The following is a 19,320-nucleotide window of genomic DNA, read 5'->3' on the forward strand; positions in this document are numbered from 1 at the left end:
TAAATGAAAAAAAATTATTGTAAGAATCACTTTATGATCTTGGTCTCTCCTTCTTGCCTTTGTACAAAGCCAGAAGAGAAACATTGGCTATTTTTAGAACTTTGAAGCAGACTCCAGGAATGTCACCAACAGCATGGCCCTTTCGACCAAAGCCAGCCACTAACACTTCATCATTTTCCTCAATAAAGTTCAAGTAACCATCATTTGGAATAAAGGCTGCGATTTTCTTGCCATTCTTGATCAGCTGGACTCTCACACGCTTCCTGATGGCAGGATTGGACTGCTTGGCTTCCACACCCACTTTCTCCAGGATGATGCCTTTGGCATGCAAGGTGCCCCTGAAGGGGTTGGCCTTGAGCGCTGTACCCAGGTGGGTCTTCCTGCACTGCTTGTTGTGCCACTTCTGGTCCCACCAGTGGCTGCACAGCTTCTGGGCCATGCAGAGTCCAAGGCACTTGCCCATCTCGCCTCTGCCCAGCTCTTTCTTTAAACAAACTTCTGTCTACCCATGTCTTCTCCATCTCAGACTCAGGAAATTGATTTAAAAAAATAATAATACTTTACCTGAACCGGGGTTCAAACAGGTTTGGGGGTAAAGAACAGTCCAAGGTCAATGAAATACTAGGCCATTTGTTACATCCACTTATTTCTTTTGTATAGAAGTGTGAGGAAACTAATTTTTAAAGTTTACTCTATTATTTTCTCCTTTATACCAACACCTTCTAAAAACCACCATATTTATGTTTCATTTAAACATATGCCTTATGAGAAATCCAGGCATATTACCTCCCCCCCACCCCACTATTCCTATGCCATCTCCTGTTTCTGTGTCTTGGCTCTAACCGTCCCCTGTGAGCGGGCTGCTCTTGCTTCTCATCTCTGCTTCTTACAAGTCCTGGCTTCCTTCAAGATATATCTCAAATGCCACATGGCATAGGAGGTCTTTTTCCCACCCCAACCCAAAATCCTTTCCTACTAAAGTTATTTTTCATATATTCTACATGCATCTCGTATATACTTAATTATTGACAAGTGGTTTCCCCCATCAGGATTCTTAGAGCAGCAACTGGGTTGTTTGTTGTTTGTTTGTTTTTTTGTAATGTACCCCGTCTCTCAGTACAGTGCCCGGGACAAAGCTACTGCTTTTCTTTTTCAGTCATTTTTCAGTCATGTCTGACTCTTTGTGACCCACTTGGAGTTTTTTCAGCAAAGACAATGGAGTGGTTTGTCATTTCCTTCTCCAGCTCATTTTTACAGATAAGGAAGCTGAGGCAAACAGGGTGAAGTGACTTGCCCAGGGTCACACAACAAGTAAGTGTCTGAGGCCAGAATTGAACACAGGAAGATGAGGCCCAGCACTCTATCCACCGAACTACCCACCTGCCCCCCATGTTAGTGCTTAATAATGGTTGGTTGTTGTCCTTCATGCTCTAAGAGGACTAAAATGACATCACTGTGTCAGGGCCAAGGTATAGTGTGTCAGACCAATATGAGTTCAGAAGGCTCTACCACAGGGCCTGTATAGATAGTCCATACGAACATTTGGAGTGGAGATATCTCCAAATTTGCATATCTCAAGTTTCTTTTGAGTTATTGCAATTTTGCTATGCTTATAGGGCGCTGCACCTTCTTTGATGTGGTCCTGTGTGAGTGTCTACCATGTCTCACAATCAATTCCAAAGTTCTTCAGAGACACCTTGAGAGTACCCTTGTATCACTTCTTCTGACCTCTGTGCAAGCACTTGCCTTGTGTGAGTTCTTGATAAAATAGTCTTTTAGGCAAATATACGTTTGGTATTCAAACAATGTGGTCAGTCTATTGGGGCTGTGCTTTCTGCAGTAGTTTGAATGCTTTGAAGTTCAGCTTAAGAAAGGATCTCAGTGTCTGGTACCTTATCTTGCCAGGTGACCTTCAGGATCTTCCTAAGACAATTTAGATGGAAGTCATCCATTTTCCTGGTATGGTATACTGTCCTGGAATATTGGAGTCAGAAAAGATTTGAATTCAAATCCTGACACTTGCTCTACGGCCATGAACAAATTGCTTTACCTCTGAGCCTCAGTTTCCTCTTCCGTAAAGTGGGGTTAATATTAGCTGCACAACCTATCTTAGTGAGTTACTTTTATAAGGAAAGCATTTATTCAAATTCAAGCCCTATAAAACTGTAAATCATTATTTTTAACTCCAGAAGTGCAAGGGCCACATCTTATTCTCCCTACCTACTACTATAGAGCTTTGCAAAAGTTAGGTACTGATGAAACACTGATTGATTTATATGAGGCATCTGGAAGACTAATAAAACTTTACATTTCAATAGTGTTTCAAGAGAGTAGTCTCCCCAAGGGGGGCCAGGGGTCCCTAGTCTGACATCAAGAGATAGGATTAGTAATGAGGAAAACTGGTCTTGGAGTTTTTTTATACCAATATCCCTCTGTGAATCCATTCATTTCTTCAGGCCCTACTTTCTCAAGGACAAGCAGTTTCTGAATGGGGTAACAGAATAAGGTAATCGTTCTCAGCCTCCAAGGCATCTGCTCCTTATCTAGTCGGGTTAAGGGAGTACTTCTGTTTACCCCTTGAACAGAAGCCAGTTTGAGGTAAGACCCTCCCCAGGAGATGACTCATGTGTACTTGCTTTTCCTTCACCAAAGTTTGGGGTGACCAAGTCTACAGATAAGAGACCAAGCCAGTGAAAACTGGATTCAGCTGGAGGCAGCTGTCTCTCATGAATCAACTGGCCTTCCTTGAGTGTCAGAGAGGGGAGTAGTCAGCTACACCTGAAAGCTAACCCATCTACCAATCAGTTGCCTTATGGTTGCCAGGGGAGGTACGGATAATGTACAGTCAGGTCAATCAGAAGGAAGAGACACCTGGATTCAAAGGACCCTATGATTCTTAGATGGGGTCTTTAGTAACCAAGAGAGAAAAATGACTTCAATTAATTGATTATTGCTAGCCTAACCATAAATTGATTAAATCATGCTCGGAACTTTGTCTCTAGGAATGCTATTTGACACAGTAAAAATAATAGCATTTTTATAGGGCCTCCTGTGTGCCAGGCACAACAACCCAATTGGGCAAGCATTTTTGAGGCAGCTAAGTGGTATGGTGGATATATCGATCACTGGACCTGGCTGGAGTCCAGCCTCAGACACTGACTAGCTGTGTGATCCTGGAAAAGTCTCAGCCTCTATCTACCTCAGTTTCCTCATCTGTAAAATGGATTTAATAATAGCACCTACCTCCCAGGGTTGTCATGAGGATCAAATCAGATAATAATCATAAAGCACTTAGCATAGTGCTTGGCACATAGTAAGCATTATATAAATGTTAGCTATTGTTATTATATGAGGAAACTGAGACTCAGAGAGAAATCACTTGCCTCAGATCACACAGCGAATAATGGGCAACATTGGGATTTGCACCCAGTTCTCCTAACTCTCAGTCTATGCCCTTTATCCACTGTACCACATTCCTCCTTGAATGAAAGAAAATGGAAAAAAAATGAATAAATACAGAAAGTGCCTCAAAAAAGACATATAGAGTAAGCAATGCTGGAAATCAGAAACAGGGCATGGTCATTTTTCCACACAACTAACAGAAAAACCCAGCTCTAAATTGAGTTTACAGAAGGTGGAAATCTGTAGACAATTAGAAGGAAGTATCTTTCAGCCTTAAGAATTACTGGTCTTCCTACAAGGCTGGCACTTGGAGAAAGGGCATTTGGCACTGGCCTAGGCCAAGCACTAAAGATCAGGCAGGGTGTAACCTGAGTGACACTAGAGGAAAGCAAACAGATGCTTGGCAAAATAACAAGGCCAAAGGAGGTGGTTGGCAATGCACCAGAACACAACTGGGTTCCACCCTTTTCTCCCCTTTGTTCCCAATTTCCTTTACAAACATGTGAGAACCCACTTTCTCTGAGGGGAATTTTCCAGATAAATACTCTTGATCAACCATCAGTGAGTCACAGATCAAAGCTTCCTAATTGTTGTCTCCTACTTCATTATCGAAGACCAAAGTTTCTGTCAGAACCAGTAATATGGGAGGCCTGCCACAGTTAATGATTTGTGGTATTAACAGATAAAGAGGGTCAGGAATAAGGAAGGTAACAGTTCTTTCACCTCTGCCCTGATCAGGCCCTGTCTGGGGTGCTGAATTCAGTCCTGGCCCACAGTAGGAGCTTAAAAAATGTTTATTGATTGATTGATTACTGCATTCAAAAAGAGAACACTAATAAGATTGAGGACAACCAGGATGGTGAAGAGATTGGTGACTATGCCACCCAACAATCAGCCAAAGGAACCAGGATTGCTTAATAGATAGTAGAGAAAGCTAAAGGCCCTCTAACACCTTGTACAAACACACCCAAAGCAGAAATCTTGCACAGCATCCCCTTAGTGATCTACCTTCAGTTCAGAATCCAGCCAATCCCACTGTATAGCTTTAAATGTTGAACAGCCTTTCCTTACACCAAGCTGAAATCTACTCTGATACTTGGGCTCAGTGCTGATAATTCTGCCCTCTGGGCCACAAAGTAACTCAGTTTCTCTTCTCTATGACAGGCCTTCAAATATTCAAGGGCACATCCCTTGGGTCCTCTGAATCTTCTTTCCTCCAAAATAAAAAGCCATAGGTTTTTAAACTAATCTTCATACGGCATGGTCACCTTCAAGATCTTTCACCATTCTCGTCCTCCTCCTCCAGATACATCCTAACTTGGCAATGTCTTTCATTAGATGTGGTCTATAAAACTGAACATGGTACTCCTGAAACAATCTGCCTTGGGCAAAGGACTTTCCCTCCCTCATTCTAGACATTATGCCACTCTTTTTTTATATTATGTCTTTTTTAATTTATGGAATAAAATAAGCATTTCCGTAACATGGTACAATAAAAAAGGATGATTGTACATGAAACTGCAAACCTACTATGCACAACTCATTATTCCTTTCAAATATACAACAAAATTATCATGTAAATTTCTTTTTCTTTCTTTTTTTCTTCCCTCCCCTTCCCTCCACCCTAGAAATGGCTACCATTAGGCACAAATAGGTAAATATATGTAAAATTATTCTATATATACATCTCTTTATCAATTCTTTCTTTGCATGCAAATAGTGTCTTTTTTCATATGTCCATTGTAGTTAACTTGGATATTCAAATGACTTATTCACTCAAAGTTGCTCTTAAAACAATATTGCTGTTACTATTATATTACCATAATATATTACTCTATACAATGTTATCTTGGTTCTGCTCATTTCACTCTTCATTATTTTGTGCAAGCCTTTCCATGTTTTTCTAAAATCATCACACTCATCATTTCTTACAGCACAGTAGTATTCCCTCACAATCATATACCACAATTTTTTCAGCCATTCCCCAATTGATGGGCATCCTCTCAATTTCCAGTTCTTTGCCACCACAAAAAGAACTGCTATAAACATTCTAGAACATATATAGGTGCTAATACAGCTTCTGATCACACCACCCTTGTCACATGCTACATTGACGCATATTAAGATTGCAGTCCACTAAAAGCCCCAGATCTTTATAATGATGATGACAGCTAGCATTTATATAAAATTTTAAGGTTTGCAAAGCATTTTACATGTGTTATCCCAGTTGAGTTGCATAACAGTCCTATGCTGTTATTATCCCCATTTTATAGATGAGGAAACGGAGGCTAAGAGAAGTCAAATGACTCATTCAGTGTTACACAGATAGTTAATACAAGGCAGGACTTAAACTCAGTTCCTCCTGACTCCAGTTAGGAACTATTATCTAGACATACCTCATCCAGTACATGCATAACTGAATTTTTTTCTTTTTAACACAAGTGTAGGATATTACATTTACTGGCAGCTAGTTGGTGAAGTGGATAGAGCACTGGCCCAGGAGTTGGAACAAACTGAGTTCAAATCCAGCCTCAGACACTTACTACTTGTGTGACCCTGAACAAGTTATTTCACTTCTGTTTTCCTTAGTTTCCTATCTGTAAAATGTGGATAACAATAGCACCCGCCTCCCAGGATTGTTGTAAGAATCAAATGAGATCATAATTGTAAAGCACAGAGGTGGCTAGGTGGCACAGTGCATAGAGCACCAGCCCTGGAGTCAGGAGGACCTGAGTTCAAATCTGGACTCAGATATTTGACACATACTAGCTGTGTGACCCTGGGCAAGTCATTTAACCCCAACTGCCTCACCCAAAAAAATAATAATAATAATTGTAAAGCATGTAGCACTGTGTCTGGCACACAGTAAGCCCTATGTAGATGTCAGCTATTATTAAGTATTATTATGTTACTAAATATCATCTTATTAGATTCAGTGCACCGTTGTAGGCCGTCAGGGTATTTTTGAATACTAATTCTACTAATCCAGTGCATTAGCCATGTCTCCCAGATTTATTTTATTTGAAAATCTGATGATTATGTCAGCTAAGCTTCACCAAAGCAATTGATAAAAATGTTGAACACCTTCTTTACCAGGCTTTGACCATGACTCAACAGCCTTCTCTCTGTAGCCCTCTGGCTTCTATCTCCCATCGGTGAGTTCTTCCAGCAGCTTTCATTTTGAGGGAGGGCCCCAGAGCCAGGGGTGGGGAACCTTTGGCCTCGAGGCCACATATGGCCCTCTAGGTCCTCAAGTACAGCCCTGTGACTGAATCCAAACTTCACAGAACAAAGCCCCTTAATAAAAGAATTTGTTCTGTACAACTTGGACTCAGTCAAAAGGCCAAACCCAAGGACCTAGAGGGCCACAGATTCCCCACCCCTGGACCATGAATCTTTCATTCTCCTGACTTCACCAGCATGTTCCCTGCACGGGTAACTTCTACTCCTCCTTCCCTTTTTCAGTTCCCTTTTTTGTTTTGTCTTCCTTCATTATAATATAAGCTCCATGTGGATAGCTGTCTTTCTTTTTTTCCTTTAATTTGTATACTTCGCTCTTAATACAGTACCAGACATATAGTAAGTGCTTGTTGACTTGACCTGACAAAACCAAGGATAGGTCTCTTGCATATTCCTCCAAGTTAAAATTGAACTATTAATGATTCTATTCATTAATTCCAAATCCACCTATCAATAGTGTCATCTAGCCCATGTCTATCATGTTCATAAAGGAGGCATGACAATTTTTTGTCAGATTTGTTGCTGATATCCAGGTACTGTGCGTGCACAGCATTCTCCTGCTCACTCCTGTCACAAAAAGAGGAGAGAGGAAAGTGAAGATAGCCTGGCACTACCTGTTCAAATGTACTTGAAGAAACGACCTTCTTCCTTTATTAAGAATTATGGTTGCCTCTCTGCAACTATACCTATTGTGCCTGTTTCTGCTGACTCTAAAATCATCTAATTTTAGACCAAATAGTGAATATTTTGTAATTATCCACTGTTTAGAATTATCTGTACTACCTCCTCTCTCTATCAACATGGCCATTTTCTCCAAAGTGTAATATCTTTAATTGTAATGAAATAAAATCTGAAAATAGGCCTAAATCATTTTAAAAAGTAAACAAGTTATAGTATTATATCTGTAGACTGATTAATTCCATTCATTGTCATTAGAAAATAGTCGTTGCCAACACTCAGCATTCATTTATTTTTTTTTTAGGTTATACATGTACAATCATGTTAAATATATTTCCACATTAGTCATGTTGTGAAAGAAGAATCAGAACAATAGGGAAAAACCACAAGAAACAAAAAAACAAAAAGCAAAAAAGTGAAAAGAGTATGCATTCAGACTCCATAGCTCTTTCTCTGGATGTGTATAGCATTTGCCATTTGAATCTTTTGGAATTGTCTTGGATCATTGTATTGCTGAGAAGAACTAAGTCTATCACAGGTAATCATCGAACAATGCTATTATTGCTGTGTATAATGTTTTCCTGGTTCTGCTCTCTTCACTCAGCATCAGTTCATGGAAATCTTTCCAGCTTTTTCTAAAATCTGTCTGGTCAGCATTTCTTATAGCAAAATAGTATTCCATTACATTCACATACCACAACTTGTTCATCCATTCCTCAGTTGATGGGCATCCCCTCAATTTCTAATTCTTTGCCACCATAAAAAGAGCTGCTATGAATATTTTTGCACATGTGGGTCCTTTTCCATTTTTTATGATCTCTTTGGGATACAAACCTAGTAGGGGTATTGCTGGATCAAAGGGTATGCACAGTTTGGTTGCCCTTTGGGCATAGTTCCAAATTGCTCTCCAGAATGGCTGAATCAGTTCACAACTCCAGCAACAATCAGCATTCGCTTATAAGAACGATCTCACTGGTGCCCAAAAGATAAGACATGATAATGGCATTTCCGGTCTCTCCTGCTCACTATGCCTGGCACACCCAGAGCTGAATGGCTCTAATCAAATATTCCTGGAACTAGAAATCTAAAGACTAGAACTATATCTTGAGCTCTACTCATAAGAAAACTGTCCATCCTTGAGGAACTCTCTGGGCAAATTGGTATGTTTGTTTAGTCTAAAGAAGGGGAAAGTTAGAAGGAATATGATAGCTGTCTCCAAGTATTTAGAGGACTATCATGAAAAAGACTTGTTCTCCTTGACCCCAAAGGGTACTTGCAAAGAGGCAGATTCCAGCTTAACATGAGGACAAATTTCCTAATAATTACAAGTGTTCTAAGAAATTATTTGAAGAAGTAGTAGAAGGCTCCCCATCAGTGGAAACATTAAAATGAAGACTGGATGAGGAGCTGTTGAAGGGATGCAGGAGCTCAGGTATGGGTTGTACTAGAGGTCCTTTCTATGGACAGCTAAGTGGTACAGTGGATAGAGTGCTGGGCTTGGAGTCATGGAAGACTCATCTTCCTGAAATCAAATCTGGCCTCAGACGCTGACTGTGTGATCTCGGGCAAGTCGCTTAACTCTGTTTGCTTCAGTTTCCTTATCTGTAAAATGAGCTGGAGAAGGAAATGGTAAACCACTCCAGTATCTTTCAAAGAAAATCTCAAAATGGGGTCACAATAAGTTGGAAACAATTGATATGACCAAACAACAACAACAAAAGAAATCCCTTCTAGTCCTAGTGCTCCATGACTTCCTGCCTCCCTCCCTATGGCTGTCTAAATGGTTCCCCAGTTAAAGCGTCCTTTCTCACTCTGGGCTGCACTACCCAATCACATTAAATTCATCCTGGACTCTTCAATTGGAGGAATACAGCATGGGTATAGTGGGAAGATAGTTTATTAGATCTGGGTTGAAATATTGACTTTGGAACTTACTTTTTGTGTGACCTTGAATAAGTAACTTGCCAAGTCACTTGCCTCTCTAGGTCTCCATTTCCTCATCTATAAAATGAAGGGGTTAGATTAGATGAAGTCTAAAATCTCTTTCAGCTCTAAATTTATGATCCATAGAATCCTGGAACGTCAAGATAGAAAGAAGCAGAGCAATTAACTAGTGCATGGTAATGCAAATAAAGTGAATGAAATAATCCCTACTCACAAGAAGCTCCCATTATAATTAAATGTCACACATGGACATCTAGGTTGTACTGTTTAACTTTTTATTGACTAGTTGTATTTTTGAATAGATAGATTTTTCCACAAGTTATCAAGAAAATACAATTTGTCAATTGCATAAGAGTTCAGAAAAAAAAATCTGCCACTCTCCTTGATCTTCACTGGTTGTTGATAAAAGAATTAAAATATTTTGTATAATAACATGATATAATAAATTCCTATTATCTATTTTTAAAAATTATCTAGTATAACTCTCATTTTGCAGATGTGGAAACTCAGGAATGTCTATGATAGTAGTCTGATCTCTTTCTCTTTACCTGAGGCAATGTGGCAAAGCTGATCAAGTGCTGGACTTGGAGTAAGAATGACCTGCTCAAAGCCCAACACTAACACTTACTACCAGGGACGAGTCATTTAACCAGTTCTAAGTCTCAGTTTCCTGATCATAAAATGGGGGTGATACTTGAATTAGCTTCTTCAAAAGGTTGTAAAGGTTAGCATCATTATTCCTAGGGAAGGACCATCTATTGCTGGGTTGATACCACATGATTGTTTGTATGATAGAGATATGTGTGTTGAGAGGAGGAGATGCCCCTGGGAGGTCCCATGCACTCATATCCCACCCTATAGCACATCGCTGATGGGAGGTAGTGTGAGACCATTCCATCCCAAATGGCTGGCACTTTTTTATAAGATGTTTCTGGAAGTCATTGATTCTCTGAGTCCTGGGCTTGACCTCGATTTGAGATGTAGCCTGAAATCATTTAAGGATTGGCATAAGAGGAATTTGGTCTAAGGGACACTCAGAAAACTGATCCTTGATGCTCTTTTTTGCTCAGGTTAATCAGAAAAGGAGAGGCCAGGTCAGGTTCAAGGCTGTATCCCCAAACCCAAGGTACCAGGGCCTAAGCTTCCAAAAATAGCTGCAAATATGAGGATCAAATTGAGAGAAAGGGATAGTTCTAAGGGAGGTTGATTGAACAGGAAGCAATCAGTCAGTCAACAAATATTTATTAAGTGCTTACTATGGGCCAGACACTACACTCAGTTGGGGATACAAAGAAAGGCAAAAAAAAAAAAAGTTCCTGCCCCCAAGGACCTTACATTCTGATGTTGGGGGGCTATATGCAAGCACTTATGCACATAGACGCAATGTAAATGGAAGGTGATCTCAGGGAGAAGAAGGGACTATCAATGGGGGAGACCAGGAAAGGTATACTGTACAAAGTAGGCTTTGAGCTGAATTTGAAGAAAATCAGGCAAGCCAAGAGGTAGAGGCAAAGAGAGAGAGAGTATTCCAGGCATGAGGTCAGCCAGTAGTGATTGACCCTCTCAAAGGTACCCCTTCAAGGAACTACCAAAGGTAATTCAGAGTTCATTAGCCTGGGAATGATTACATGATGGGATCAGCTTTGTGTATCATGTATCCCCAGCACCTGGCATAATGCTTGACACATAGTAGGCACTTAAAATTACTTGCTGATTGTTGATTCTTTAGGACTAACATTCTGCTGCTAATTTAATCTCTATTAATGAGTATCAAGAGGTACTCAGTGCTCAGGCACACTGCTGGCAAGTCAGAGAAGGTGATTGATTACTCAACCTCACTCTGCAAGAAGCTTACATTACAGCTGGAAAGACAGAGGCAGAACTAGAGGAGACAAGGTAAGGAGGTGGCCTAGGGTGCAATGCACAGGGGCAGGGCATGAAGGGCACTTAAAATTTTTTTCTTGTCGTTAATGCACATTATTACAACTGCCAAGGAATCTGGTTTTCTAGGGTCACATTAGGTAGGTTTCAGTAAGGGCTTTTGCCAGTAATACAGAGTACAGGATTGTCAAATCTTATGCTAATTACATAAAATGTCCCCTGTGGACATGTGCAAAGATAAAATTGACACACAGGTAGAACACACTCAGCTAATAAAAGTTAGACAGAGTCCCTCCACACTAAGGTTAGGACTTTTCTTCTTAACCAGGTGCCATTGACCATGCCTATACCCTCCTAGTTAGATTGATCTCACACATCAGTGTTCTCTGTGGTCTGCACCTCCCACAGAAGTTCCAGACCCTATATTCCAGGGTTATAGTTGGCTATGAGGCTCCACAAAAGCCCTTGGTTCTGACACTCCCCTAGAAGCGATTGGGTTTGTTATACACTCATATACATACAGCTGCTTGATCTCCTAGACCAAATTGACTATAGTAAATCATTCTAGACTTATTTCTGCCCTTTCTACATCTACCTCTAATCTAAGAAAAAGGCCTTCAGAGAGAGGTGAGGTTTTGTCCCAAGTCAAAAAGTGGAAGAGGATGTCTCTGGAAGCAATGGGTGCATTCCCACTGGATGCCTTCAAGCAAATGAATGGATGGCTACTTGTCTTGAGTTAGTAGAGGACATTCCCATTCAAACACAGCTTGTCCTAGATAGAACTCTATAATTTTGTGACTATAGGGAAATTTTTATTCTAGTAAAACTGGGGCCTTTTAGTCCTTCCACTCAACCCTACTTTTTGTACTTCCCAGAATGTGTCTCCTTGGTTAAAAGAAAGCTTTTGACAGAAATGTCTGACTATATGTCAATGACCCTTCTGAAAAAAGATACTGGCTATTGCTTCTCAGCGTGGTGGCCCCATGCTTACCACTTCACTCCTAACTTGGTCTGTACCATCATACCAACTCTATTTCCCACCTAGATTGCCACCTGCCCAGTTCAGGTAGTTTGTTTACTCCATTGATGAATTCCCATCTTCTTTCCTACACAAATGTTTGCCCCAAATTCTCTTCAGTTCTCATCTATACTTTTTAGTTATCATCCCTCCCACCCACCAGGTGTGACTTCAACAACTGTGCTCCAGACCCAGTTTCATTCCCACAGATCTATTCACAACATGGCCCAACCTAGACCAACCTGGCCCCACTCTGCCCCAGCTGAAAGAGCTCCCAGAAAACACACTGGTTAATCCTGACCATACCTGCCTATCCACACCAAGGGACAAAGACTCAGACATAAAAAAAAAAAGAAGACTATGCTCTAATTGTTCTAAATAGGGTAAGAGGAAATTCATAAAATACCCAGTCTGCCCTTAAGCCTATGTAATTGAGATGACTAAACCTTGGTAAGGATTGTATGTCAAAGTCCCTGCCAATGAAAAATGAGACACCAAATTGAGCTAATAAAAACTAGCATAACATCAGATTATTTAGTAGACTGAAGTCTACTGAATGACTAGATTACCTAATAGACTGTGGAGCCTGGACTTCTTGTTCCCGGACTTAGTCGGGTAGGGGAGGAAGCTAAATTTCTAGTCAGAAGATCCGGGTGAAAATTCTAGCTCCATTATTTACCTCTTGTGTAAATATTGGCACATTATTTAACCTTTCTGGTCCTAAATTACGGCATCTGTAAAAGGGGGACAATCATGCGTATGCTCTTATCTCACACAAAAATAAAACAAAAACACTGGGAAATAAACCCCAAGTATAAGCAAAGAATAAGTTTTGAGTAGGTCAGCCCTCATAGGGCTGATGTGAAAAACAGTGATTGTAAACTTCTTCAGGCTATAACAACATGAGCTGTTATTTTTTATTTGCTGTGATTTCATCAGCATAGATATTCTCAGGGAGGAAAGTCCTTCCACCAAAGCAAATTGGTATCTACTGTGCTATTTCTGGGCTTAGAGAGTTTCCTGAGCATACGTTGGCAGCCTGATCCTGGGAATGTGACCTCAAGTCTCACAGTTAATATAAACTACATTGAATAAATGTAAACAGCAAAAGAAGCTCCAACGTATCTCGTGGGAACACTTGCACACGACCATGGGCCATCCCTGGCATTATGCCTTCTTTGTTCTGTTTCTATATAATTTCTCACCTGAACGGGGCTTGGTGTGGGTATCCATCACACCATTCTGTCCTCCTGTTGCCAAGGACTGGGTCTCATGAGTAAACTCCCCCAATTAACCCAACAGGCCCTAATAAACCTACACTTACACAACCAGGCTGGCATGAGACCCTCTTTCTTTGATACCTCAGTATTGTCTCTGAGGGTTTGTGTCCCTACAATTGGCATATCAAGGCAGAAGACAGCAGCTCCTTTACATTTGTCCTTACAATTGGAAGAGCTGGCAAAATTGTCTGCCCTGCTACAAATATTGTATCCTTACACTGAAACACTGAGAAGTGAGCTGCCCCAAGTCTTCCTGCCTCCAAGATCAGCTCTCTATCCATAACATATAGTAGGCATAGTAGTAGAGCTGCCTCTCCATATTATTATAATATTACCCAATATCATAAATGTGGGGAAAGGTTACCATATTAATATCAGTGGGATTTAATTGATGACTATTGAATTTTGCAATTCCTGAAAGGTTCTGGGTAGAGCCCATTTCTGGCTATTACCCAGACAAGAAAGAATGCTGAATTCCTGAATTAGAGATCATCTGGGCTTGTGGGAAGGAAAGCAAGGGTGCAAATTCAACTTACCTGCCATACTGCTCACATTGATAAATCTTCCCCTTGATTTCCGGAGGAGAGGTAAAAAGGCCTTGGTCACCTCCACAGCTCCAAAGAAGTTTACATCCATGCACTGTCTATAGATATTCATGGGAAGAAGCTCACCATCTCCTATGGTGCCCAAGATCCCAGCATTGTTAATAACAGCCCATAATCCTGGGATAAAAAAAAGGAATTTGGGAAAATATGAAACAGAATTTCTAGCATGTCCAAGATAAAAGAAATGAATGTTAGATTCAATACCAGAAGACCAAGGTTTGAAACTTATGTACAGAGTCATAGGATCCATAGAAAGGAATTTAGAGGCCATATAGTCCAACCTTCTCATTTTACAGATTAGGAAGTTTAGGCCAAGAGAGTCTGAGCTGGTCAAGCCAAGGTCACATAGATAATTAGTAGCTACCATTTACATAGGTCTTAAAGGTTTGCAAAGCACTTTACACGTTAACTTAATCTGAAGGTAATAAGTGACCTGTGCTAAACACTAGGGATACAAAAGAAAAAGCAAAAAACAAAAAAAAAAAAACAAAAAAAATTCTTTCTCTCAAGAAGATTACATTCCAATGAGGGAGACATCCTAATATATAAATAGGTATATACAAGATAAATACAGAGTAGACAGAGGAATGGCAAGTGAACCTGTATGACTAGACTCTACAATGCTTGGAGGGGAGCAATGTGTTAAAAGATTGGAAGAATAGGAAGGGGCCAAGTTGTGAAGAACTTTAAATGTGAAACATAGGAATTTTTATTTGGTCCTAGAAGTAATAAGGAGCCAAGAGATTTTACTGAGTATGAATTTGTCCATGGTGTGGTGGGTAGATTGAGGTGGAGAGAGACTTAAGGGAGACAGACTAATTAGAAAGCTATTACTGATGTCCAGGTGAAGCAATGAGGGCCTGACTCAGAGAGGTGGCTGTGTGAATACAATAAAAGCAAAAATATGTGAGGGAAACTGAAGAGAAAGAAATCACAAGATTTAAAAAGTGTTTTGGATTTGTGGAGCAAACAAAAGAGAAAAAATGAAGATTATAGTAAGACCTTGAACCTGGGAAAGTAGAAAGATGGCGACACTCTGAACAAAGTCATAGAAAAAGTTCAGAAGAGGGATAGGTTTGGATGGGGAGGAACATAATGAGTTTTATTTTGAACACACTAAGTTTGAGAAGCCTGTGACACATCCACTTTGAAATGCCTAAAAGGTAATTGGTAACATGAGAATGGAGTTCAGAATAGAGACTAGGCCTGGATAAACAGACCTTCTATTCAAAATAATAGGGCTCATAAAAAGGGGAAAAGATGATAGCAATGAGTAATGTGAGTATATTGAGGAGGGGTTAATTTCTGTTATTAACAGGATGGGGCCTCCTACATTCAAAGTTGATCTGAGGAAGAACAAGAGGAAGTCTCCACAGTGGCCCATGAATTTTGAGTAGAGCTCTCTCCTTCTTGACTTAGACAGAATAGCCTGTGTGGCCTCATGCCAGAATTAGCTCAACTACATTGATAAGAGGTGGTTTATTGCTACAATTACTTGTATCAGTGTTATAGTGCTATTTCATCTCATCTTATATAATGTTCTTTATTGTATTATATGTCCAGGTAATCTGTATAAAAAATAAGACAGTATTGGGATATAATATAAGCCATAGAGAGGACATGACCCTAGTTTCTCAAAGGTTATGTTAGCATTGTTAATAAAGAAAATGCCACAGAACTGGAGACACAATGCAACAGCTTCTAAAAAAAAGGTGAAAAGGGAATTTTGGAAACTACAGGTTAACAAGCTTGAAACTTCTCACAAAATCATGGAAGTAATTGTTAGTGAAATGGTTTACAAGAACTATGAAAAGGAAATAGTGTTCAACAGAGACAAACATGGGTTCACTAATAACAAGCCAGGCTAAACTCATCTCTTTTCTTGACAAGCTTACAAGACTGATTTAGCAGAGAAATGCCATAGAAAAGTCATTTGAATTTCAGCGAGACATTTACAAAAGCCTTCATGACAGCTTTGTGGACAAGCTCAAGAACTGTGGACTGGCTAAGAGTACTGGAAAGATTCACACTTGGTTGAATTAGCATACCACACTCCTCCTTCCCTCCCCCAAAAGGGTTGATTAATGGTTTGATGTTAACCTGGAGGGTGGTCTCTAGTGCTATGTTAAAGGTACATCCTCTGTCATCTTATTCCATGTTGTTTTTACCAATAACTTGAATGAAGACATAGATGACAGCTTCTCAGTCTTAGGAGACTTTTAGAGGATATAAAATGAAAATAATGACTGATAAAATAGATGAGGAGACTTTTAGAGGATATAAAATGAAAATAATGACTGATAAAGATAGATGATAGAAAAAATATACCAACAGACTGAAAGAATGGGCATCAATGAGTCAGATGAAATTTGATAATAAAAAATATTAAGCTCTACACTTAGTTTCAAAAAAGTAAAATACAAAAGTATAGAATTAGGGACATAGGGACATAAAAGCATTTTGATTTGGAAAAAGTAGTTTTGACTGCAAGATCAAAATGAGTAATACGAATGAACAGTATATTATCTACTAAAAAAGAGAAGGTGATATTAGTTTTCAGTAATGTCAGTATAGTTTACAGAACCAGAGGAAGCTGTGTATACTATGTTGGATACCATCAATCCTGAGTGAAGAATTTACAGAAAGACATGGATGAGATCACACAGATTGAGACAACATGGATGAATTACAACCTGTACCACTGGATGAAATAACCTTACTGATGAGATCATAGATTCATATGAAGAATAATGCAAGCCTACATCTAGGCTTCCTAGTAGGAAGGGTTCTCAGAGGCCAACTAGGCCAAACATTTCATTTTATTGGTGGAAAAAAAAACAGAAGAGGCCTAGGGAAATGAGGTAATGTGCCAAGATCACATAAACATCAGTGACAAGATTTGAACCCAGGTCTTCTGGACCCAGAGATAGTGCTCTTTATACAGTACATGAACTTAATGAGGAAAGTGATAATCCTCTCTCTTGGTCAGACAACAGCAGAAACATTGCTTTCAATTCCAGACAGCACATATTAAGAAGGACATTTCCAAATAGTAAATTGTGTGTGAGTGTGTATGTATGTGTGTATATAATATATATACATATATATGTATGTACATTTTATCTCTTCCAATAGAATGTAAGCTGTTGGAGGGACTTTTCATTCTTCTCATTGTATCCCCAGAATGTAGTATGGTGCTTGGAACACATTAAGTACTTAATATGTGCTTGTTGAATTATTTATTTGTGTATGTATCATCTTCTCTCTCCACCAAAGGTCCTCCCCTGATGCCTCATGGTGGCATGGAGATGAACCTGGGTCCTCAAAGACTATGGCAATGGAATCCAAGTCCCAACAAGTCCCAACAAGCTGAAAAGATCCTACAAAAGTGCTTATCACCAGAAGTTTGAACACAGCTGATTTTTTTAGCCAATTTCAACACAATTTTTTTTAGCTAACTGATCAGAACACCTGAAGAGCTGAAATCAGGGTCTAAGTCAGTGCCCCCAATTTTAAGTTCATTCCCTAAAAAAAAGAAATTGTGTCTTATTTCTCTTTTTATCTCCATTGGTGACTAGCATAGTAGACATTTAGTAAATTTTTTTTATTTTGATAGAAACTGGACTGCACCCAGCAGAGAATCACCAGAAGAGTAGAGGGTCTAGAAATTATGTTATATAAGAATATTTGAAAGTATCAGGACTGTTTATTCTGTTTAGAGAAGAGAAGACCTAGAGGAGACCTTGTAGCTATTTAAAAATCATTAAGGGACTGTTATTTTAAAAGATTAGAAGTCACTCAAGAGGGTAGATCTATGACCAGTGGGCAGAAGTTATACCCACTGTGGAAGGAGAGAGGTTTCTACTCAATATAAGAGGAAAATATGGAATGAGACATGATTTCATTGATATAAGGTAGTCCCAATAAAGAAATTACCTCTTCTAATGCAGCTCAGTCCCTGCTCTGCATTTTATAATTTGAGAGATTAGCCTGGGTCATTAAGAAATGAACTAACTTGCTCGGGGTCACAGAGTAGGCGCCAGGTCAGTTCTCTATACATTGTACCATACTTCCTGTCAAGGAAGGAATATAATCCTAACCTTTACATTTGTCTGACCATAGAATGGGCTACTTCGGTGAGCACCTCCTCACAAGGAGGTGCTGAAGCAGAGACTTCATGACTAGTTAATAGAAATACTGTGGAGGGGATTATTGTATTAAGTGGAAGATTGAGCTGGGTGACCTCTGACATCTCTTCCAATGATTCTAATTGACAATAATAATTCTAATGATTCTGTAACTAGTTGCATATTTACTTCCTGTTATCAAGAAAAAGGGCCTCCCCACCCAAACTTCAAAGTGTTGAACAGTTTAAGGGACACAAATTATTAAGCTGATGACTCAGCTTCTCTCCAAACTGCTCCCCATTTATGGCCTATCAAATACTTAGGTCACATGATCAGAAGGAGAACATGTCACTTCTCTAGAACAATAGTAGGGTCCCAATACCTGTGTGTTGCACCTTTTCTGCAATTCGAGCTTGAACTTCTTTAATCTGGGCTGGGTTGGTAATATCCATTTGGAAAACTGAGGTTCTCTTGGAACAGCTCTTTTTCAATGCCTCTGCTCCAGATCCTTTCTCATTCAGAACACCAACAAATACAGTGAATCCCAACTCATCCAGGTACTTTGACAGGGCATGGCCAATCCCAGAATCTCCACCTGAAAGGAACCAAGCAATTCAACAGGTGAGGACCACCACCAAAACAAGCCCAAGAAAGAGCCTATCCTCTCCAGCAGTAGCCCTTGGGGAAGAAAGGGGGTATCTTAGCAAACTTTGGAGGATGATAACTCGGCATTGGATTGAATTATTGTTGTTTTGGGTGATGGTTCAAAGAGATGATCTCTCAGGTCCATTCTAACTCTAAATTCTGTCATCTTATTGTTGTCTCCTTTCTCCCCTCTCCCTTTGATAGGTGGGGGGGAGGGGGACAGTGTGTTATCTGACAGCTACATAGAAAGGTGCTTTGTACTATTAAAAATTCCACCAAGACTAGGACATTTGATGATTGGCTCAAGGAATCCAGGATTGAAGCATAGAGGAATGAATTATATCCATAGCACATGGCTGACCAATCCTAAATTCACAAGGGATTTTCCTGAAAGAGATCATTTTCATTTGGGGATCATTAATGACTAAATAAGTGATAGGATCACACAAGACTAAAATGGACTACTGTGAAGATAAAAAAAATTTAAAAGCTTTTTGGAC

General features: G+C 39.7%; 1 protein-coding gene across 1 annotated transcript in view; it reads right to left on the reverse strand.

The window, feature by feature from the left end:
* Window positions 1-19,320, reverse strand: part of HSD17B2 (hydroxysteroid 17-beta dehydrogenase 2) — a 74,143-nt gene that overhangs the window by 25,209 nt on the left and 29,614 nt on the right. Inside the window, exons 2-3 of the mRNA XM_027850540.1 lie at window positions 18,558-18,770; window positions 13,980-14,165 (exon numbers count right to left, since the gene is read on the reverse strand). Of these exons, the coding sequence (XP_027706341.1) occupies window positions 13,980-14,165; window positions 18,558-18,770 (399 nt within the window). The remainder of the gene's footprint in view (window positions 1-13,979; window positions 14,166-18,557; window positions 18,771-19,320) is intronic.

Source organism: Vombatus ursinus, unplaced genomic scaffold (genome assembly GCF_900497805.2).
Source record: "Vombatus ursinus unplaced genomic scaffold, bare-nosed wombat genome assembly UNPS02009062.1, whole genome shotgun sequence".
Classification (NCBI taxonomy): Eukaryota; Metazoa; Chordata; class Mammalia; order Diprotodontia; family Vombatidae; genus Vombatus; species Vombatus ursinus.